The 24,451-nt window shown below is 37.3% G+C and overlaps 1 protein-coding gene across 3 annotated transcripts in view; it reads left to right on the forward strand.

Annotated features, from left to right (window-relative positions):
* LOC134527290 (DENN domain-containing protein Crag) overlaps window positions 1–24,451 on the forward strand; it is a 771,918-nt gene that overhangs the window by 691,344 nt on the left and 56,123 nt on the right. For all 3 annotated transcript variants that reach the window (XM_063359840.1, XM_063359841.1, XM_063359842.1), the window contains 4 exons: window positions 2,715–2,781; window positions 13,513–13,644; window positions 19,006–19,148; window positions 19,228–19,289. In XM_063359840.1, coding sequence (XP_063215910.1) covers window positions 2,715–2,781; window positions 13,513–13,644; window positions 19,006–19,148; window positions 19,228–19,289 — 404 coding nt within the window. The remainder of the gene's footprint in view (window positions 1–2,714; window positions 2,782–13,512; window positions 13,645–19,005; window positions 19,149–19,227; window positions 19,290–24,451) is intronic.

Consider the following 24,451-nt stretch of genomic DNA (forward strand, 5'->3'; position numbering starts at 1 on the left):
CCTGTGATAATCTGCATCCTCGCGGTACGCGGCTGGCCGACCCGGGCGACGGGCGCGGGCATGTCGTGAAGATTGCTCCCCTCGCTTCCGGGTGAGCGGCCCTTGTCCGCACGCACCTCGTGGCCACGGACGCTGTCAGCTATCTAGGCGCTGGTTCGACTGTCTTCGACGCCGGTCGGCTTGGCCGCGCTCGGCGAAGTGATAGAGGGGTGGTTTGGCCCGGCGCTCCTGGACAGGCGTGCGTCGGGAGGGCGCGGTGTCTTGACCTCGTTTCTCCCGCGTATCACGTTGACCGGTGCACCTGCCTGTCTGTGGGGTTGTTGAAAGCACGCCAAGTTCGTTGTGCTACACGAATTTGGGCCTTTTTTAATTTGTACAAATTTGGTTGCCACACCAATTGGGCGCCATTTGACACCTAGCTGCCTTGCCGAGATGATTTGGTGGTGATGTGGGCACCGGCTAGCACTCCGTGGAGACCCTGGGATCTCGGGCATCACGTCACCTGTGGCTGCAAGGCGGTTAGCGGAGACACTGGTACTCCCCCCAGGACTTTATTTTAATAAAAACACAATAAAAGACCTCTTTCACTGAATGCAACTTTAATATCGCGACTCGTACAAACACTTCCAGTCCCGGCAATGGGTACAAGGGCACTGCTCTGACTCGAAACGGTCTTGGCCACCAGGTGCCCCTTCCCGAGAAGAGACCCACGCACCTAATCGATAGTCGCGCGGGTGACAATCGACTCCGTGGTGGCGTCCGTCCTCTCGCCGCACTTTGTTGCACTTTCACGCACTAATAAGTGCACACGCCCGGGAGGCGGCGACCAGCCATAACGGCCTGTGCGAGCAGAGGAAGCACTAAAGAGTGTCGTCAATACACACCAGCATTTTTACTCATATTGCGAGCCTTAGTTAAGTTACTGGTACAGTGTAAAATCACTACTATACAGAAGCCCACAGATGCATTACTGATTAAATACATCTAAAGCAAACAACAATAGTATTCATTCACTATAGTCATAGATTGCCTGTTATCTGACAAGACAGGCTCAGTGAGTTACTGTTCTTCAAAAGTTATGCCTTGAGCACCAACTACTGACAGTGAATTGACTGTGTCAGTATTGATAAACTTGATTTTTAATAGCCGATACACACCACCAACTCCATTAGCATAAGACCAGTAGTGTACTAGCCTTGACACTCTTGCTCGTTCCGGTGTTGTGGTTGCCGTAGCTAGCTGCATGGGACTCCATACACCACCACGGTTCCGCATCCCCTATTGTCGGGACCATAACTCGCTGATCCTGGCTGACTTGCTCGCGGACTCCTTGTCCAGACACTTCCCTGATCTTGATCACTGACAGTGTTGCTCGGGCCACCTCGACTTGGTGCGGTACTGGAAGGATCCTGGCACAGCAGCTCTCTCCGGCTAGTTTGGTGTTGCTACTCACAGTCCTGGCTGATTTGCTCCAGCAATCCCTCTTTGGACAGTATTCTAGTCTGAACCGCTGGCCTTGTTGCTTGGACCCTCTTGACCAATTGCGCTGGCACCACAGCACTTGCTGGCTTGCTTGTTGTCACTGTTACCCGCTACTCGCTGCTCCAAGCTGATTCCCTCTTATATTCCTGGTTGGACAGGTCCCTAGTCAGGAACACTGACAGTATTGCTCTGAAAACCCTCGAACTGTTGCGCCCTCTTTGGGACTCGCGGTACTGGAAGACGCCTAGGACCGCAGCACTCGCCGGCTTGTATTACTTGTTGTCTCTGTTACGCTACTTTCTGCTCATATCTAACTTGCTTCTCAACTTCTCATCTGGACTGTTCCCTGGTCGGGACTGCTGACAGTGTTGCTTGGACCCCCCAACTTGGTGCACTGTCTTTGGGACTCACGGTATTGGATGGCGCCTGGCACCGCTGTACTCGCCGGATCTCTTGGTGTAGCTGTTACTGCTACTCGCTGCTCCTAGCTGACTCGCTTCCATACTCTTTGTCTAGAAAGGTCCCTGGTCGGGACCTCTGACAGTATAGCCCGGGTCCCCTAGACCTAGTGCGCCATCTTCGGGACTCGCGGTATTGAATGGTGCTTGGTGTTGCATTACTCACTGGCTCTTTGTTACCCACTACTTGCTGCTCCCAGCTGACATTCTCCGTTGCTTCTTATCCGGACAGGTCCCTGTTCTGTTCTGCACTGCTGTCAGTGTTTCTCGTGCCCCCTCGACCTGGTGCGCACTCTTTGGGACTCGGTGTACTGGAGGATGCCTGGCACTGCAGCAGTCGCCGGCTTGCGTGGTGTCACTGTTTACCGTCAGGTCGCAACAGCGAGCAGCAAACTACTCGTCTCCTTGACTGGGACTTGGCTGGTGTTGCTGACAATTCTAGTTTCTATAATAGTGTAGTTTTTTAAAAATATGTTATATTTTATGTAGTGGGATTGCAGCAGCTGTTTTACAAAGATCATAATGATTTTGAGTATGAAGACTTTTTTAAAATATACATAAGTAATAGCAAAGATTTTTTTATCAAAATACAACTATTATATTCTCGTTTTTATGTTCTCAAAGCTAAACTTGTAGACATGACTGTCATTGGTGACTTACTGCTTGTGCTGAACTTTACATGACAATTAGGCAAGAAAGCTGAGGTTGATTGGTTATACCATTGGTAAGGTGTGGCACTATATGACGAGGTGGCCTGTCGTCTGTATGTTTCAGATTCCAGAGCCTCTTCGCAGCAACAACTGTTTCCTGAGAACATCTATTCCCGGGATGCAAGTGTGAGGTAGGTGTCATTCCTACTGCCATTTTACCCGCCTTGTGCTTCATCTCTGTGTGAATGCTTGTTTTTTATGTTGTTTTAAATGTTTAGTGACAGCAATATTTGTTTCAAATCAAAAATAATTAGAGGTCGGCGGGTACCCGTCTTTCCGGGTATTTTTCGGGTAGTTAAATTACCCGTGGCTCGGGTCGGGCACTTTTTATACCCGAAAATTTTCAGGTGGGATGTCTAATAAAAAAAAAAAAAAAATCTTGGTTAACTTGCCGTTGCCGTGTCCTGCTGCCACGGGAAATGACCTGCCGTGTCTATATATTATGCTGAACACTAGGGATGGGGAATATTTACTGTCACTGTGACTTTGTCACGGCGACTGCAATGTCACGTGTCATGGTGGTGACTTTAGCTATAAGTAACAGGGCCAATGTCACGTCTCTTCGCGCTTGTCGCTGCGATGCGTGTCACGGGTCACGTGTCGCTACGAGTCGCTGCGGCGTGGTTCGCAGGTCGCTAAGAGTAACGGCGCGGTAGGCATGTCACGGGTCACGTGTCACTGCAGAGCGTGTCACTGGCGCAAGTCACTGCGGTGCGAGTCGCAGGTCCCTAAGAGTAACGGCGCCGGGAAATTAATAGTAACTTGCCGCAGCAGTGACACGTGACACGCGAGTACTTTCTCGGCGAGGTATGCGACACTAGTGTGTCCAGTTACTCTGTTCAAAATCATTTGTGAATCTGAACTAAATGTTATTGTCCAAATTGAAAAAAAAGCCGAACAAACACTGTTAATTCGGTGAAGTAGGATATTGCCCAGTTTTCGTGTTTTGAGTATTATTAAAAAAATGTGATGATTAATGTTATATTTTAATAAAAATATTTTATTTAAAAATATTTATAAATAATATAGAAGATATTTATTTCATTTGTAAAAATGCATAGTTAATAATTCCAATAAACTATCAACTAATTTGGTTTATCAATGATTACATGTTCTATGTCACATATATAAAAATATACAATTAGGAGATTATGTTACACTATATTTATTAATAAAAAACTCCGGTTTTAAATTTTAGCAACAAGGTCACTAACAGTGACAATGTCACGGTGACTTGACCCTGTGCCTTTCATGTCACTGGTCACGGCATGTCCCAGGAACAAAATTTGTCACTGCTCCCATCACTACTGAACACACAATATATTTGCTCAAATAAAAAAAAATACCGTGGGTACTTTTAAGTCTACATAAAATTAGCTAGTAGGCCTAAAAACATCGTGAAAAACGTAACGTTTATAGTCGGCAATGAATATTTCAAATCGCTAAATATACATATTTTATAACATGGAAAGTTGTTTTTATTTCTAAACATGTAATAATTTAAGTCTAGGCGTGTAAAAGTCCTAGTAATTATAGCAGCAGACAATCTAAAATGCACAAGGGAAAAACGTAAACTCACGAATGTATAAACGACTTCTGTCTCGGGAGCACAAAAGGGGTGCAAGCGCTAGCGCAAAGAGTATTAATGTGGCAGATACTCCACTACGATTGTGGTGCCACACTGGCAAAAGAATATTGTGCGGCAGACATGCCTCTCATACATTTCAGTCTCGTGTTTTCGCCTGTTGTTACCGCGCGGGACAGAAAGTTAGAGTGGTAAAAAATTACGTTTTAAGAAGTATGTTATTCTTTTGTGCTCCCGTGTTTGTGCTTTTTACGATCATGCCCTGCAAAAAATGCTAACTCGGAAATAAATGCGTTTTTTAATTTTTTTTCCCAGGTTTATCTAACTTCTGTTCAGTTGATCATCCTAAATTTTATTTTAAAAGGTTTTAATTTTTATTTTAGACTTTTCTAGCCTACCTGTTTATTTCCGTGTGATTAATAAAAACTTATTGTTTGGCTAGTCACAACAAGGGTGTTAATTTTCTAGAGTTATGCATCATTTTTAATTAAGGAATCAAAAGCATGGAAAATAATATGTTAGTTGATCTATCTCTGAAACAATGAATATCGCAATTTCAGAGAGTGTTTCTGTTTTAATTAGACAGTGGTGCGAAACTTTATAGTTAAGTTAGGAGCGAGTTCTGATATAAATATACCACTATAAACATGGACGAGTACAGCTGTAATTTGTGTAGCAAGACTTTTAAGTTTTATCGAAGCCTAAAACGCCACACATGAACAAAACACGACAATTTTAAAGTTACTTGTGATGTTTGCAATGCAGAAACTACAACAAAGTCTGCGCTAGTGAGACACATGAACACACAACACCGATCGACACAAAACAATGTGGTATTCGTAGTTCAGTGTTCTCTCTGTGGGGAAAAGAAATGTAAAACCACGGATATTTTACAACATTACGTCGCCAAACATGACATTGCACTTAGTAATGAAGAAATCGAGTTTCCTAATGAAAATGAATTTCGTAAGTGGAAGAAAGGAATTGAAAACGAACAATTGTGTGAATATGTTTGTAACAACAAATATAATAGAAAAATAAGTGAAGAAACCAGAGTGATATACAGGTGTCACCGCGATGGCTTTTTCAAATCACGAAGCAAAGCAATGCGGCACTGTAAAATATTAGGAACAAATAAAATAAATGGGCACTGTCCTGCGAAAATGGATGTAACTTATAAAACATCAGGAAGAGTGAAAGTTTCATTCTGCAAGGCTCATGTAGGTCATCAGGGAGAACTAGGTCGTGTAAGACTGTCTAGAGGGGAGAGGGATGATATTGCTGCTAAAGTCGCACTGAAAATCCCATTTGATGACATTCTGGATTCTATTCGTGTTTCAGTCTGTAATGATGAGGTGCAACGCGCTGAACTTCTTACGCGGAAAGACCTGCACAATATAGCACGTGATTATAATCTAAAAGCTGAAGCTATAAGACACAGTAATGATTGTGTAAGCGTGGAATCCTGGATCAGTGAAATGCAAGAAACAGGTGGTGTTATACAGTTCTACAAACCTCAGTCTGTAACACTGAAAATACATCCTCAATTTCTATCTGAAGATTTTATACTCATCATTATGAATGATGCACAGAAAGACATCCTGAAAAAATTTGGCACCAACTGCATATGTATGGATGGGACACATGACCTAAATCCTTGTGGATTTGAACTTACTACTTTGCTTGTGTTGGACAATCTTTGTGAGGGCTTTCCCTGTGCTTTGATGTTTTCGAGTAGGGTAGATGTTCAAGTGATGGAATTATTTGTTACTACAATTCGAGAGTCTTTAGGACACTCAATTCATTGCAAAGTGTTCATGTCAGATATGGCGCCAACATTTTACAATGCGTGGATAAAAATAATGCCTACCCCAAATTTTCACTTATTTTGTACATGGCATGTGGACAGAGCGTGGAGGAAAAATCTGTCAAAGATTAAAGGACATGAAAAGCAGACAGAAGCCTACAAAATTCTGTGAACACTAATGGAAGAGAGGGATGAAAGAGCATTTTCAAAAATGCTGGAAGAAGCAATAAAACAGCTAAAGGAAGACACAGATATGGAAAATTTTGGAGTGTACTTTGAACATGAGTATAAGTCACGTGTTGAAAGGTGGGCCTACTGCTATCGCCTTCACGCCGGTTTAAACACGAGCATGCACATAGAAAGAATGCATGGGATCATCAAGCACATGCATTTGAAGGGGAAAAAACCGAAGAGGCTTGACATAGCAATCCACACCATAATGCGCTTCGTAAGAGACAAACTTTTTGAAAGATTAATTACTATACATAAAGGAAAAGTTACGTCAAAACTCTCAGTAATTCGGCAAAGACACTGCACTTCACTAACACTTCCCTCGGATAATGTTATATGCAAACAGGGAGTATGGAAGGTACCATCTCAACACAGCAGCGAAATCTATGATGTGATGCAGGTGGAACTAAACTGTCATTGTGACCTCAAATGCATTGAATGTAACACATGCATTCATTCATTTTGTTGTTCTTGTCCTGATTATAGTATAAAATTCAAAATGTGCAAGCACATCCACCTGGCTATTAAAGTAAAATCCAATATTATGACAGTAGTAGAAGAAATGCTTAATGATGCAACTGATAACCATCTCAATGACCTTATAATTGTAGAACCTCAACGAATGGATAATCAGGATGTTATCATCAAAGAATTGAAAAAATCAACCGAAAAGCATCTAAATAAAGAGGAGAGAAGAGCTTAAATGCTAAAAAAATTTATGAACATTCTAGAAAAAGCAGAATCTGATGAGGATTTTGAAATAATAGACAATCAGCTTAATCCGATACTACCAACAATTCAGGCTCGTAAAATGAAGTCAACATTACACCAGTCAGCTCCAGCATCAAAAACAGCAAAATTTGAACCTCAAAGGAAGCTATTTTCTATCAAAAAATCTCGCAAGAAAACATCATCAACAATAACAAAGCCAAGTTCTAGTGAACAACAATTTATTGCTGTAAATTTGCTACTTAAGTAGACATGTACCTAATAATGTACAAGCTTTTTTTTTTTAATTTGTGTAGTTAATAATAGTTACATCTATAAGAAATAGACAAGTAATATGTAATGAAAAAGAATTTTATATTCGTTTATTTAAATAATATTTATATCTAGTAAAAGTATTCAAGAAATAATGAACAAGGATTTTTTGTTTGTGTAGCTGGCAAAAGTTACATCAAGGAGAGGTGTTTCCAATGTGTGTACACAATTCATGAGAATAATTATTGGTAAGTATAATGATCAAGATTTAAAATTGAATTTAATTTGATGTATAGCGATGGTGAATTATCCCGATAGTTTATTCAACCTAAATAGTTTTCAAAAAATGCAACTTATCAATCTAATGGCTGAAATAAATATGTTTATCACTCATAATTATCTGTAGTCGAATACTGAACATTCTGTATCATAACAACTAAATTCTCGTTGGTCCATCAACGTGCGAAACTATTTTTCTTTTCAAAAATAAAGAAATTATTTAGACATCAATTAAATATACACAAGGCAACAGTAATTTTTCCCACGATAATCACTATCTCTATAAATGCGCATTATTGAAGATATTGTTGTGTGTTCATAAAAACCTTTTTCTAAAATTAATTTGTAATTACCATCTACATATTTTCAAAAGCTTCTGCAAATACTATTACGTCTGCTTATCTAAGCTATATTTTTATAAACAACTCAGTACATCGTTTCTGCAAAGGGTAAAGTTGGAGTTTAATTGTTAACTCTATTCGTTCGTCGTTCGAAAGCAAGGGTTTGAAAGTCTTGCGCCACGTGCACTATGCGAAGCGGTTAGAAAGAGAGCGAGAGAGAGAGAGAGAGAAAGCTAATCCCGACAGTTGCCGAGTTTACACGAATTCGCACGAAAAATGCACCACTTATGTGCTCCCGAGACAGAAGTGTATAAACGTAACAGGAATCTCGGGAATATTACGTGGCTGCTTGTCTGATACTGTTTTTATGTCACAACTTAGCCGAAAAATACTGGTACGAGACATAAACTTCACAATATAAAATGAGCGGAGTCTTGGTAACTGTTTTATACGTATTTTATAATTTCGGAAGTATTGTACAGTTGACGCATATTTTTTATACTAACCATTTATTTCTGGGGATCGTAAATAATTAATTATTGGTATCAAGACATCAAGATGAACGTAAACTTCAACACGTCACGGCAGCAAGAAAACTGGTGCGTATACCAATAAACTGGTATTAGAACTGGACATAACTGGTACACGGGAGGTGGAGCTTATATTTTTTTCCGCTAAGCTCGCATCTATTGGCTGGCTGCTGATGGAAGGTCACGAGTCTGGGCGGAGCGTACTGCGCATGTGCAGCTCAGAGAACAGAGAGAGCCAGCCGGCGGCCACGCCGCGCCGTAGCAACAGCTGATCGAGTACAATGACCTTTCTCCGCGCATGGCACGCTATTGACGGTAATTTACATCAATTTGCTGCCCCCTTTTTTTTTTAATTTTTAATATTTTTAGTGTGGCGCAATGCGTATGTCTAAAGTAGCCCGTATTGTTCTGAACGCTGCAGGATGCGACTGTATTTTAATTACCTAACTTTAATGTTCTTACAATTTTTCATATTCAATTTTTTTTTTTTTCGTAAATCTGTACGTACGACCGAGGTGTACGTACGAACCGGGGGCCGTACGAGCGAGGTTTTACTGTAATGCTGATTTGAACACATTTTTAAATGCTAAAATAATGTTTTAACATTTTAACTACAATAAGCTGTTTTCCAAGCATCGCCAAAACAGCAAATCATTATTTGGGAATACCTGCCACAGAAGTATCCAGTGAGTGTGTGTTCTCAAGTGCTAGCAATGTTGTGACACACAGGCAGGAACGGCTGTCAGCAGAACATGTAGAAGAACTGGTTTTTTTTTTTTGCATCAAATTCAAAAATTAGGCTAAGTAAAAACTGTTTGGTAGGGTTGTTTTTTATTTGAATTGCAAAAAAAATATTTAAGTTGAGCAATGCTTATTTTGTAATTTGATGTAATGTTTTAACTTATATTTATTAATTTTTTAAAGTGTATTTAAGATACAGTAAAAACATTTTGCAATAACAATTTCCAGTTTCATCAGGTATGTTAGAAAGACAATACCCGACCCCGAATTTTTTGTGCAATTATCCGACCCGACCCGACCCGGCTTAAAAATCCACTACCCGAAGACCTCTAAAAATAATGTGGAAAATAATTGAGCAGATCAGAAATTAGAGTTATATGTAATACATTCAGGATAAAGGTGGGTTTACGATTGAAAATTAAGAATTAAGACTTAAGACTTAGTCGTGTACTTACCATATGACTCTATGTAAACTAGTGAAATGGTTTATGATGTGTGAATTTTGATGGGTCGTGTACGAACCATATGGTGACTGAAGACTTAACAGAAATGGTTATATTTTATATTTTTCTTTAAGACTTAAGGGAAGCGACCAATCACAACAAACCAGAACCTTTCAACCGGAAGTTTATGTCTTATTATTGGACCGAGCGAGGCAGTATTTTGGGTTAGAATTCGTATATTTGTCATTTGTAATCATCATCCATTTCAAAAAATAGATATCCCATTTGTCAATAACCTATTTCTAACCTGCTTCTCCGTTTCGAACAATGGCCGACCATGTGTTTTGTGCTGTGATTGGTTAGAATTAATGACTTCTATGTCAATCATAAACTGGAAAATGTAGTTTTGACTTAATCGTGTGCTCGATGTTATGTTATAATTCTTAAGGAAATCAATCGTAAACCCAGCTTAAAGGTTGAGGAAGTTTAGTTACAAGTGTAAATATCCTACATATTAATGATGCTGTAATGTACTTGTTTTAGTATCGGTATACCAATTTCCTGTATTTTTGATGTAATTGTTTCTAACTGATCCTTAACTAGCCAATGAAAATGATAAAAGTACATATTCTTCCATTCAGGTGTCGCCAATCTTTTCAATTTATCTGTTTATAGCTTCATAGGGTTGATTACTATAACTTTTCTGTAATTTTGGTTATCGGAATTTGTAGACATTAGCTTTTGGTAATTCTAAATCCACTTGGAAGTTATATTATGTCATTGTGTGATACCATACTCATATTTAGGGACTGGAATTATTTTGTCATTTTGAAATGCCAAAAAGTACTTCCTTGAACCCTAAAAAGCTGTGTTTTCACCAGGTGTTTTGAGTGACATCATTTCACTGTGATGCCTCCCGAAAAAAACTGTTGACATTAATAATAGATGGATGCCACCAAAATCATTATGAAGCAGTTAGCTGGTCATAATCCAGACCTCACCGGCTGGCTTTGGCTTGAATTGCACATACAAAACTTGAATTTTTTGGGTAAAAAAATACTGTTCAAATTTCATAAAAAAGTTGCTCTAAATGATTCATGATGTAAATTAAGTCTCTCGAAAACAATGACTGATTTTTACTGCTTTTTATTATCCATTACCAAATATTCACATTAGTGCAAAGGCAGCCATCTTCTGACAACAATATTGTTGCAGATAATTCACAACACATCACAAAATGTTTGTTGCTTGAGAAAACAATTTACTTTAAAATGCTACTAAAATGTCTGACAAAACAAAGATTTATTTATGATATTAATATCTGGTGGTTACGTATGAACTCACGGTAGAGCCCAATCACTCTGTCTTTAGACTTTGTCACACTCCCTCTGCAGTCATCATAAACAGCAAGTCTCCCACTTGTGCTCAGCTACTGATATCTCTTCAGTACTCACTCGGCGACCAACGTTTCTGCTGCGTAGAGTCCCCGCTCAACCAGCAAAATTCATAAAATAGCAATTCTCACACTCGCTCCGCAACCGTCATGAAGCAGCGAGTCTCGCACTTGCTCTGCAACTATCGTGAAGCAGCGAGTCTCCCATCGCTCAGCTACTGACATCTGTTCAGTACCTGGTCTGCATAGAATTATTTAAACATTTACATATTTACCATTTTCTTTTATAACATTATAAACATTCAGCAAAAAATCTTTAAATGTTAATAACCCATTAAAAATCCTCTGCAATGTCATGGTGTTAAACAAGTGTTATTTAGATATGTGCAGGCATCTGTTTATGTAAGATTAATAAATTTTAAGAAACTAATATTGTTAAATTTGTCATTACCAGTTTTTGCTGTAGAGATTTTTTTCAATATTTAAATTTTTAATAATATATTTTGGAAACCAATTAAGGTGGTTTTTTACTAACCCAGTTACACCCCTTAATAATTTTTAATGTTTCTGTAACTACGTATATTTTTTTCTTTGGTAGTTGGCAAGTTATAAATGATAATTGGTTAAGCCAGTTGAAGGTGGTTTAACTTATGAAGACTGGAACATATAAATAATAATTTACAATGAAATTTGGACTGAAAATAATGGATGGACTTTGATCCAGTATTTCAATCCTACTCATGCCCTCCAAAAGCCATGACAGTATCTGGGGTTAGCTTGGACCCTTCGTACCACAGAACCGAATAAAATACTAATCAGTGCTGAAGACTGAACATGTCCGTACACCTTCAAGTCCATAATCAGACACTGTCTTGCCCACACTGTCTCACTCGAAGAGGCCTGATCAGTGACTTAGATCCTTCCCAGTCCACCAACCAGCACTCCTCAAAAAGCTTAAACCCTGCCCTGCAGCCAAACTTGATATTTGTGGGCAGAGTTTCATTGCCATTTCTTTGATTTTTCATTTCTGGATATTCATATTTGATACATAAGAATTCTCAAAACAGAAATAATATATTTATAATTTCTTAGAAGATAGGTAGTTTTAAATTCACTGTTTGCTAATCCGTGAAATGAAGCTTCGCTATTGGCCAGAATGAAAGAAACAGCTGGGACCGTTTGCTCCGTGTGGCTGGACTCTACGCCCTCAGGGAGTGGCCCAGCCTGTTGTCTCTTTAGAAGCTTGTCGTTCTGCCCCAGCGATACTGCAGATCTTTTAATATTCAATATTTTTCATTCATCATATTAAATAAATATAAAATTAAATACTGAGCATATTACAAAGTTTTAATGCAAACAACCATTACTCAAAATTAAATCTTATCATTACATTTTTACTAACTCTCTTTGCTGTCTGTCTGTTCAGTAGAAATTTCGTAATAAATTCAAACTAACTTCCCCATGAGCTAGAGACTTTAAACATTAAACATAGCTCGGAATTGGATGACAATTCTTACACATGACTAAAAAGCAGAAAATAATTATTGAAATTTATAAAAATTAATTTTTGACGTTTTTAAAACTGACTAAAAAGTATAAAATAATTTCTCCTAGCCCCATACATATTCCTAACCCCATACAGTTTGTCCTGAAAATTTGTGATTGTGAATTTTTAATACTGATTAAAATACTTGTAAGATTTAAAATGGAAAATGTGTAATTTGAGTATTATGCTATAACCTACAACTATGTTTGCTTTTGTTGTAAATTAATCTCCTCTTTTAATTGGTGTTTTTATGTGATGAACCATGTTATTGCTACCAAATTATGTTCATATTATAATTTATTTGAATATTATATTTGTGAACAATATTTTATTTAATCGATACATTCAATGAGTTGACTTTCAAAAACGTGGATCTTAATTTTGCCATGAGAGTGGCCATCTTACATGAGCCAATCAAAACCTATGTGCTGCAAGTCAATTAGCTATGTTTATGACAAAGGCTGTGAAGAGATACAACATTTAAAATCAATAACCCTGAACCGAAATGGCCTCCTCCCAGAGGCTGAAATTGTTTTTTTTAATTTTGACTGTTGTTTATTCAAGATGAAATGTAAATGACTGTTTTAGAAATGTAAAATAATTTTTACTGGGCTTATAGTAGTAGGTTAAACATTTGAAAATTATAAAGTTATAAAGATGTTACTATTATATTTTATATATCATTCCACACCTGAAAACAGGATTAAAAATTTAATATAGGAATAATCACAATTTTTTTATATTCACTCTGTAGATATTCCAATAACAATCAATATACAACCGAAAAGAGACTTTTGCACATTCTTATGGATGTTTAATATTTTAAAAATTATTTCATCTTACGATGACTCATTTAGGATAGATAATGAATTCAAAAATGTAAATATGAAATGAATTGTAATTTGATTGGTAGATACAATATTGCTGTTAAGGTAGCCAGAAACAAGTGCACTGGGCAGATGAGCGAGGAGTGGCCTGTGTGCAGGGACCCACTTGTGCCCGTGGCTCTCGAGGTACTCATGACGAGCTGCTCCAAGTGCCATAACTGTGGCTGTGTGCTCTACGATGAAGAGATCATGGCGGGCTGGGAACCTGAGGACTCCAACCTCAACACTAAGTCAGTGTCGCTTCAATTCTTTATCATGTTCTTTGCCGTCAGACATTCAGAAATAGCAATTAAAGTATGTTCTATTAATGCAACTATTTTTCTGTGTTCGTTTCCTTTATAATAATTTTTTTTTGTGATGGTTCAAACATGTTAATTTAACATAAAGTGGCAAAATGGTCATCGACCATAGTGTGCTTATTTTTAATAATATTTTATTTATAATGGAAACAAATCTAAAAACTGTTATGAGACACTGGGTATACTACTATTTACAAAAGAGCAGTTTTTTATTAGTCCTGTAGTAGGTATGTTTGTTTGCCGTTGGTGGTTAGGCTTATTGATTTGGTAATTTTTGACAGATAAATATCTAGTCCAGCGGTTCTCAATTTTGTTTTTAGCCAAAGAACCCTATTAACAACTTTTCTTTTGGCGGAAAGAATGTTTTTTGACAATAATTGTGCATGCTTTATGTGACACTAGCTGCCCGACCCGGCTTCGCACGGCTATACAATGGAAAAAAATTAAGCCACATCTCCCATTTACAGTAATGGTAAATAAAAAAAAATTCAGTGAAAATTTATTACAATGCTGTATAATGTACCGGAGAGAAAATGAATAGCACCGATGGTTTCCCGACTCATGCACACAACGTACAACTGATGTACCCGTACTTCGCTACGGCAGTCTACAGGCAGATCACTCTTGCGCCGCTCATTATACATGCCCCTCCTTGTGGGTACGCCACTGCCGCGCGATGCCCGTTGTCATGGAGACGCAGAAGGTTTGAACAATGCAAAATCCTGTTCTCATGCAGACAAAGTACCCACTGTTGCCTGGTTTTAACCACCCATGGGATCTAATTTTCGGGAAATGTCATCCTGCGTAACATAAGGAACATTACTGTCAAGTTTCAAGTCTGTAAAATATATATACTTGAAAAAAAAGGGCAATATTTGATATTTAAAGTACCCGCAAAATTTCAACGGTGATGAGGACTGCACTAACAATGAAATAGTCGTTGCCATAGAGACGAATGAAGCATCAACAAAGCAATAGCCGTTGCCATGGTGATTTCCTACCAAAAACTGGAAAGTTTTATATTATTACGCCCCTGAAACTCCCCTTGGGATCGGATTTCCGCAGAATCCGTTCTTAGTGAGTGTCTACATCACAAAATGAGTAACTATGCTAAAATCAAGTCAATCGGGTGTATAGTTTTAGAGATCTCGTGATGAGTGAGTCAGTGAGTGGTATTTCGATTTTATATATATATATATATATATATATATATATATATATATATATATATATATATATATATACACACACACACACACACACACACACACACACACACACACACACACACACACACACACACACACATACATACACATATACACATACAGTAAGTTCTCTATTTACGTCGTACCGATTTACGTCGTTTCGGATTAACGTCGCTAATGTTTGAGTACTCATGTTTCAATTTAAGTTGTCGCCGATTCACAATAACGTCGTTTACAATGACCGTAAATCTTTATTTTAACCAAAACACCGTATATAATTCGTTTATAAATCTTTGTTTCCTTCGGTAGTTAATTTATGCTATGTAGCTTAAGCTACACGTTCACCGCCTTATCTTATCATACATCATGAGGGACGCTTCCTGCTCTCCGCTGCTCTCCGCGCGGTGATGCAATACTACCAGCCCGCCCGCTCGGCCACCCACGTATCTCGCACGTAGAAGTGTTATCTACTTCCCGCAGCGACACAGCATTTTCTCCTACCCCTTTTCGTCCAACTCCTTGGCACTTCAGTAGAGGTGTAAAAGTAACTAAAAAAAGTGTACCCGCATGTATTCGTTACTATAACAATTAGTACTCGTTACTTTCGTATCGTTACTTCTGATACCGCATAACATGCTATGTTATGTAACAGCAACGAATTGAGTCGTATTTTGTACACGTACAGTATGACGTCGCGTAAATAATAATAAATCGAATATAAACAATTAAAAGTATTTGATAATTAACAGCTTTTGTTAACCAAGAAACAATAAAATCTCATTAGAGCAGCTTTATTATAATATCTCTTTTAAGATAAGAACAAAAAACGTGAAAATACGCGATAATAAAAAACAAAAACATACATATTTATAATTTGTAAAAAATACTTTCTTACGTTGTTTCTGTTCCAATCTCAAACTTTGTCTACACACACAATACCTTTAATAAACAGTAAAAAACTTGGACGACGAATTTCCAAATTATACTTTTCTTAATAAACAAACATCGTTCTTTGTAACTAATAAGCGCGCGCATACGTAAAACATACGAAAAATGCGAGTAACGAAATGCATTCGTGTGTAACGTTTCGTTACTCGTTACTAGATGCCGCACCCGTTACTCAGTAACGAATACATACGGTTTGCTACAGCTCTACACTTCAGTCGCTATGATATCATTGAGTTGGCCGGAGTTTTAAACGTGCCGTTGTTAACTTTATCGTGATTAAATGCGTTTGTAGTAGGCCTACAGTATCAGCTCACTGCAATTTATGATTTTTTCTTCATAAGATGTCTTCCAAACGACTATATATCTGTTTTTATATTTCAATCAATAAAGGTAATAAAGCAGCTGGTTAAATAACCATTCTATAAAGCTGAGAAGCACTAGTTGGACTTGTTTCCCACGCTTTCGGTTGTAATTTGCTGATAAAATTGCCTGTTGTCACGTCTGTATGCCAGCGCTTCCGGCCGACCTTGGGCCGTGGTCGGCCGGTGGCATGAAACATGGCTCATTTTGCGTCGTTTCTATTTACGTCGCGGTTTTCAGGAACGTAACCCCGACGTAAATCGAGGACTTACTGTATACACATACAAGTCCTTGTCAGAATTGTAACGGGAGAGGAAAATTATTGATGTTCCGAAAAATGAAAATTAATAAAAAATAATAAAAATAATTCTAGTAAAAAAAAAAGTGAAACACAATGAGAGGAAAATAAACAATACTTTAGGTTTGCGATTTAAAGTGATAAAAAGTATTTAAATACTAATTGAACTCTTATGAGGGTACTGATTGCTTCGTTGTTAATATCACATGGGTGTTTTTTTCTTGTATGGGAAAATTAAGAATGATAAGGCATCTAGTGCGTGGCAACAATGTTAATAGGCAATAGGAACTAAACTTCTAGCGCCTGCGACATTGTCAACACTCACTTCGTACGTGTACTGCATGTTGTATCTAACCCCCTCCAATGCATTTGATTCTAAATTGGACTTTTAGTAAGGATCCCTAATGTTATTGATAATATAATATAGCCTATAGCCTTCCTCGATAAATGTACTATCCAACACTGAAAGAATTTTTCAAATCGGACCAGTGGTTCCTGAGATTAGCGCGTTCAAACAAACAAACAAACAAACTCTTCTGCTTGATTATATTATTAGTATAGATTCGTCTTTACTCTCGGAACCCCTGTGACCCTGCCACGGAACCCCATGGTTCCTGAAACATCTTCTGGGAACTGCTTTTCTAGACTATCAATTTGGTGTGGTATATTATAAGATCTAACGTACTGCTTCTGTGGGATTTTTTTTTTTTATGCTCTTTTGAGGAAATTATTTTACGTTGGTGAATTTGAACCATAATTATGTTAATACAGAGAATTTTTTATTTGCATGACTTTGTGTTAGATTAATGTCATTGTGCATGGTATCACTCACACCATTGGGAGTTTGCATTTTTATGTCAATTTTTTTTAGTGCAGTTTCATTATATATTTCTGAAGCTCTTCATATAATGCTGTGCTGCATACACTGGTTGCACTTCAATCCTGTTTTCCTTGTTTCCACACGTTATGTAGTCCAGAACAAACAAGCCGCTCACTTTCACAATTCACAGGGAATTCTGTTGATTGAAATACCATCAAAAATAGATAATATTGTTTGAACATTTTGCTAGCTAACGAGGATTACTTGTACGGGTTGTATTCTCTCTAAACTTAATTTATACACCTCAGAAAGTTAAAAAATATGTATATAATTTAATTTAAAAACTTTGGTTTCCTTGGTTTAGAATGACTTTAGTAACTGCTACCCGCCTGTAAGGCAGGCCCGCACTGACATGGCAGTACAATGACTTCTTTATTTACCTTGATCCTCTCTTCCCCTTGCTAGTATAGATGACCCGGCTGTGGGCAGTCTCTTGCTGGCTTGTCTCACTTGGCCTCCCTTCTTACACATGAGGCTACCAGAGCTGCAGGTAACAGCATGAGTCAAGCCTTAAAATGCATTACCCCTCACATAATTGTTTTAATACTTTAACATATTAATTTTATTGTAACTAGTTACTGCAAATCGACTGTGCACTGGCAATTCGCCAAAAGCTGGAACGATTCCATGTTTATGATTTTTATTTTGGTCGAAATCAAAGGTCTTTTTTGGCCTTGTATGATATTTTTTCATTCAGAAATATTCGTATAAAAAATAATAGAAATAAACTTTTTGTAAGTTGCCATTAGAAGCCTATGAAAATGGATTTTGCATAAGCATTTTGCTAAAACTTTTTTGTCACTCTTGGGTTTATGTATAGTTTTTGCGACAATAATACTTTGAATGTTCATTTCTTGTTATTTTTTCATTCTTGTGGCTAGTATAATAAATTATAATTTTAACAATAAAATCACATATTTTCTTGCAATAGGCTACTGAAAAAAGACTTGCTGCTTGCTAAACATTCTGCATGACTGGGTGAAGTATGCTTCCTTTGCCGATGATAGATGTTGTATATGCCCTTCCAAAATACTGATTTATTTGGAAGAAGTACTGTGTTGAAATAAATTATTGTTTCAATAACTAATTGTTCAACGTTTTCATAAAAACCCACGTTATGATCATGATTAATATATCAACAGTGTGAGTGTTTAACCTTTATTAGGCTTATGTATTGCATGCACACTAACTTTTATAATTATTTGTAATTAATTTTTCTTTGGTATTACCATTAAAACTGTATAAACATTTGATAATCCGGCAAATATCTAGTCAAACACGGCCGTGGTCCCGAATGTCCGGCTTAAAGAGCTTCACTTTGTTTAGTTCCCACATATGTGTTGCACGCTATATGATTTTTGTAAAATGTCAGGCGTGTATTTACAAAACATTTTGTTTGATTTTAAGCATCATTGTCAATCACAATGAGTTTATTTCTTGTGACTCCAGACCTGGTTCAGCACACAGTTTCTAAGTAGTTGTACCTTTTAAGTCTGGAACTAGCAACATGATGAGTAAGGCCAAGGTGAAGTTTGTATTATACAAAACACTAGCTTGACACACTAGTACAATTGAGGCGATGGTGTGCCGTGAGACAGGTGCCAGTTCTGCAGTAAGGCGACGGTGCCCTTCTTGTCAGTGAACATCCTGGACTACCGGGGCCAGCCAATGGTCGCTCCGTCCGCCAGTCGGGAGAGTGTCGCCAGCCACCGAGTGACCAGGAGCTCCCTCCCGCACCTAGGTATGCCTCGCCGGCAGGTGCTGGGTGTGTCGTGTGTCTTCCTCTGGCCTTGCCCTCACGGTCTCGCATCTGTCCACAGGCACCGTCGACTGTGCCGAGGGCTCCTCTGCTCCCCGCATGCAGCACCAGGACGACTTCAAGGTGTGTCACGCTTCTCTGTCATTGACCCTGAAAACTGTTGCTTGTTGCTCGTCCCGTCTCCTGCTGTGACATGGTCAACCAAATGGTAAATTAAATAATTTTATACAAACTACTTATTCAGCAATATTCCTTTAACCCACATGTTATTTTAACTTTATGAAAAAAATTAAAAGTTATTCTAAAGTTCCTGTAGGGGTTTTCTTCTACAAATATGTGTACTCGTGTATTTTCCACAGTTCAAATAAATCTAAAAATAAAGTGAAACTATTTTTTCACACTTAACAGAAGTCCATGAATAATTGATGCAATTGACAATAAAATAAAAAACAAATAAATATACTATACAGAACCATAATCAGTGGTATAAAATGCAAGAAACAAAAAACCTACCATCCCTTTTTTAAACCAATAAAATTTTAAAATTGAAATTTATTTTGTTGATCCAACTGATGACGTGCATGAAATCAGAGTATTTTTATTTATTTTTATCTGTAATCAAGGATTATTTGTTACATCAGGGTGGTTACTGACTGGGTAAACTGGGTAAAGTCTGAAATTTTTGAGATAAGCTTCTTTCTGCATTACGGTCATATACAGTAGAATCTTGTTATAGCGAGCACAGTAATAGCGAGAACACGGCTATGACGAGGTATTTTTGAGTAATTTACGGCGTGATCACTTGAAGCGCGCTTTGGTTATTTGTCTGCTTTATCTCCACCCCTCTCGCTCGCCACTAGACATCTTGCCGTTGACGCCTGTCACATTCTTCAGCCTTGCAGTCGCCACCTAAGTGCGTGGCTTAAAAATAGAATCCCGTCCTTTCTTTCTTTTATCAAACTTCCGTTAGTTATCTGTACCTGCGACTTCACAGTCATAGCATCACCGGCTAGCTTCAAGGCCAAGGTAAGCTCGAGTCGAATAAACCAAGCCTTTGAATATACATATAGTTGTACACATTTCTTGTTGTTTAGAAAATAGACAACATCTATTTTTTCCCGCCATTAAACATAACAATGTGCACTTTTTTTCAATATAAATGCTCTTAATTAATTTGTTGCGACATTTTCATTAACGAATAATAACATTGTTTATTACTATGTTAGGTCAAAAAAGTCAGAGCCGTCATTATACTTGTTGCTAATTGATCGCGTTAATAATACACAGATATTTATAAACTTGTTTGGAATTATTTCAGTCGTGACACGTTTACAAACACGTCACGTTATTTATTTTACTATCTGACAAATAGTAGGCACTAGAGCTGTAGCAAACCGTATGTATTCGGTACTGAGTAACGCGTGCGCCATCTAGTAACGAGTAACGAAACGTTACACACGGCTACATCTCGTTACTCCGATATTTCGTATGTTTTACGCATGCACGCGCATATTAGATGAATTTACGTTACAAAGAACGAGGTTTGTTTATTAAGTAAAGTATAATTTGGAAATTCGTCATCCAAGTTTTTTACTGTTTATTAAAGGTATTGTGTGTGTAAACAAAATTTGAGATTGGAACAGAAACAACGTAAGAAAGTATTTTTTACAAATTAGAAATATGTATGTTTTTGTTTTTATAATCGCGAATTTTCACGTTTTTTTTTTGGTTGTTATCTTAAAAGAGATAATATTAAAAAGCCGCTCTAATGAGATTTAATTGTTTCTTGGTTAACAAAAACTATTAATTATCAAATATTGTTAATTGTTTATATTCTATTTATTATTATTTACGCGACGTCATACTGTACGTGTACGCAATACAACTGGATTCTTTTCTAAAACATAACATAGCATGTTATGCGGTATCAGAAGTAACGAGTAACGTAACGATAGTAACGAGTACTAATTGTTATAGTAACAAATACATACGGGTACACATTTTTTCGTTACTTTTACACCTCTAGTAGGCACTACCGTATTAATTTCCGAATCGCTAGGACAGTTTTCTTGTGACTTTTGTTTCGGTCAGTTGTTGGGGTATCTGTCTGGGAAAGGGGTGGTGATGGTTTGAGTTTAATCCCAATTTATTTTCTAAAAATTTGACAGGTTTCTTTAAATAAAAAAAGTATAGTTTTCTAGCGACTATTTCGTTTGAGGCGTACGTGCGTTGCCGCACTCCTGCTTTTTTGTAAGGAATTAAAGTGTCGCGCTACACTAGCACCACCTGTTAGCAACATCCCGAACCAACATGGCTGCCAGTAGACAGCCCGCGTCGATAATAGATAGCAGGACAATGCTGCGTCGGCCGCGGGCTGAGATGTTATTCCTACTTGGCGTGGTAGGGTATTCTGGTTATTTTGACGCAATCGGTGATCGCATTCGTACTTGTGGGGTATCGTTTTAAAGATAATTCACACATCTGCTCACAGAAATTAAGATTTCGTTAATATAACCTGTTATTTTCCAATTATACAGGTTTAAACACAATTTTTATGCTATTTTCGGTTAATTTTTATTTTTTGGGGGCCAAAATTTGTCCAATTCGGTTATAGCGAGGACATGGTTATAGCGAGGATGAATCCCGGAACCGTGACACCTCGCTATAACGGGACTCTAGTGTAGATAGGTCTGGTAACTTCCTATTCTTGCCTTGTGTGTCTCATTGGGTTAGCGAAGCGCGCTTTGGCCTGGGAATTAACGGTGCTATTAGTAGTTTAACCCATCATTAACAGTGTGTTAAATGGGATTTTTCATATAAAATATGATATTAGTCCTAATACATCTCAATTTTTGAAACTTCTTTCCAGAATACTATTTTTATTTTTTCCTAATTTTTTAGTTAAGTTGAAATGTTGTTTCAGGAATATGTTTAAAATTAAGGTCAAGTCAGAGGCATTGCCGGGCAATCTGCCGGTTTGGGTTCCATACCCACGGGTACCGGCTTTTTTTTTTTTTTTTTTTTTTTACATTTTTATTTTATTTTATTTCTCACAATATTAAACTATTAACTACAGGAATTGAATATGTTTAAACAGTTCAATGTGTATATTTAAAATTTATATATTCAATATAGTAAATATTGCTGCAAATGAGTTAATATATTTAAGGCGATTGGTGCATGGAAAATATTACGACAAAACTAATTTAACTGTACATATTTATTTTTGATGCTTCTTTTTAAGACATAATATACCTAGGATATTTTTAATAAACTTTTTTTTACTGAGTTATGTCATTTTAAATGCATTTATTTTTATTCCAAGCCAGAATTATTTAGAAAACACATAATTATGTTAAACTTAAGTATAGTTCAAGAAACGAGTGTACGAATAGGTTTCTGCACATATAAAAGTAAGAAGAAAAAATTTTCATCGTCAAAATTACAGTTTAATATTGACAATTTCCATTGATCACTGCTGGAATACTTCAGGAGCGATTTAAAGAATAAATTTAAATGAAAATGAAAACATAATTTGCAGAACACTATTGAGTTATGTATATATTTTCACATCCTTTTGTTTTTGATACGATCCAACTCAAAACATGCCCTCTGGAGTGGCAGTCTAGTGCTGCGTGTAAAACTCTCGCCGCCGGGAAGAATGTCCCCGCGACGTGGCGCTGAGGGCAACGCTTGTCGCAACCAGGTAGTCCGGCGGAGCTCCAGCCGGCGGGCCGCAGCCTGCGGGTGGGGAGGGGGAAGAATGGGGTGTAGAGGGATGACAAGAGGGGAGGCTCTGTCAAGGTCGCGCTCATGGAGCTAATATACAGTAATACATCTGGAGAGCACAAGGGAAGACCAGCAGAGGATGCGAGGTGAAGCCGGGTATTGGCTTCCTACGCTGGAAGAAAATGAAAAAGAGCCAAACTCGCCTCGCGCGGCCGAGAATCCTCCAAACTAAACTCGCAACAGCTCCGAAACTATCAAAACAATCAAACTGAAAATTTTACTGGAGTATCTATAAACATTTTTCCCCACATCGCTTTAATATTTTTTTCGAAACATGAATGCTTTCATTTTTAAAAATTAAATACTTATTTACTGCCAAAATTTTTTGTGATTACGCAGAGTAAATTACAACATCGAGGAAAAATTTTTTTTTGCAATTGTAAGTGGGGGACACTAGCGTATGAAATAAGGAAGAAGCCTCAAATTTTATATATATATACCCCTTTTGACGCATTCAACCCCATACTTTTATTTTTACAGAGAGTTGAAGTGGGAATAATGTTTCAGTGGGTAACACTACCGACATATGTCTTCGGAACGCACTTCTTTTTGTTATTATACATCTCAAAATTTATAATTTCATTCACAACGTTTATAAAAACGAATTCTTACTTACCTCATTTAATCTATTACAAACCTCTTGTAATATACGTGTATTAGTAGAAGAACCAACGTAACATGCAAACCTTAGGTAAACACTGGTAGAGAATTGTTTGGAATAACTGTAATGCTATGCATATACTGACAATGTAAGAAACTTCCAATTTTATTAATTGTTTGCATAAGAATTAATAATTTTAAAAAAATCATAGAATAGGCCTTTATAGACTGAAAACCTTTCACATAGTTTCAAGTCGCGTACATAAAAGTTTTTTAATATATATAATTACCAAATATTGTTGAATATATTTAACATTTTTATACATGTTACAACACACATATAATACAAACCTATATAGTATATAAAAAGACAAACGCCAAATTTTAGCATTTTGTATTTCTTTTCTCTGTGTGAATAAAATAACAGTTCTTAACGTAGTTGCTAATACTGTACTATATTTCTAAAAAAAAATTACGAAAACCCCTGACATTGTCACCATAACAATGATAAATTTGCAAAATAATTAAGGCACATTTTTTAATGCTACGAAGCACACTCTTAAGAGAAATGTTTTAAACTTATATTGGGATGTAACTAATATCTTAAAAGCATCCTGAAACCGTTACTTTGAGGGAAACCTTAATATACCGAACACCATACCATCCTTTAATCGAGTACGATTTTCGCTTTTTAAGACCCATTTGTCTTCAAAATGCACTGTACTGTGTAAGTAATAAATCAGTCTTAAAATCAGTTAATTATTTTATCTTCCTATTTCGTATTCTAATTGAGATAAATATCAGATAAGCATGTGTTACTTGTATCACGACATCAAGGTATTATTTATCAGTAATTAATATTTCATTTTATTTTTTGTTAACTAATGTGCATAGGG

The sequence above is a fragment of the Bacillus rossius genome, chromosome 1, assembly GCF_032445375.1.
Source record: "Bacillus rossius redtenbacheri isolate Brsri chromosome 1, Brsri_v3, whole genome shotgun sequence".
Classification (NCBI taxonomy): domain Eukaryota; kingdom Metazoa; phylum Arthropoda; class Insecta; order Phasmatodea; family Bacillidae; genus Bacillus; species Bacillus rossius.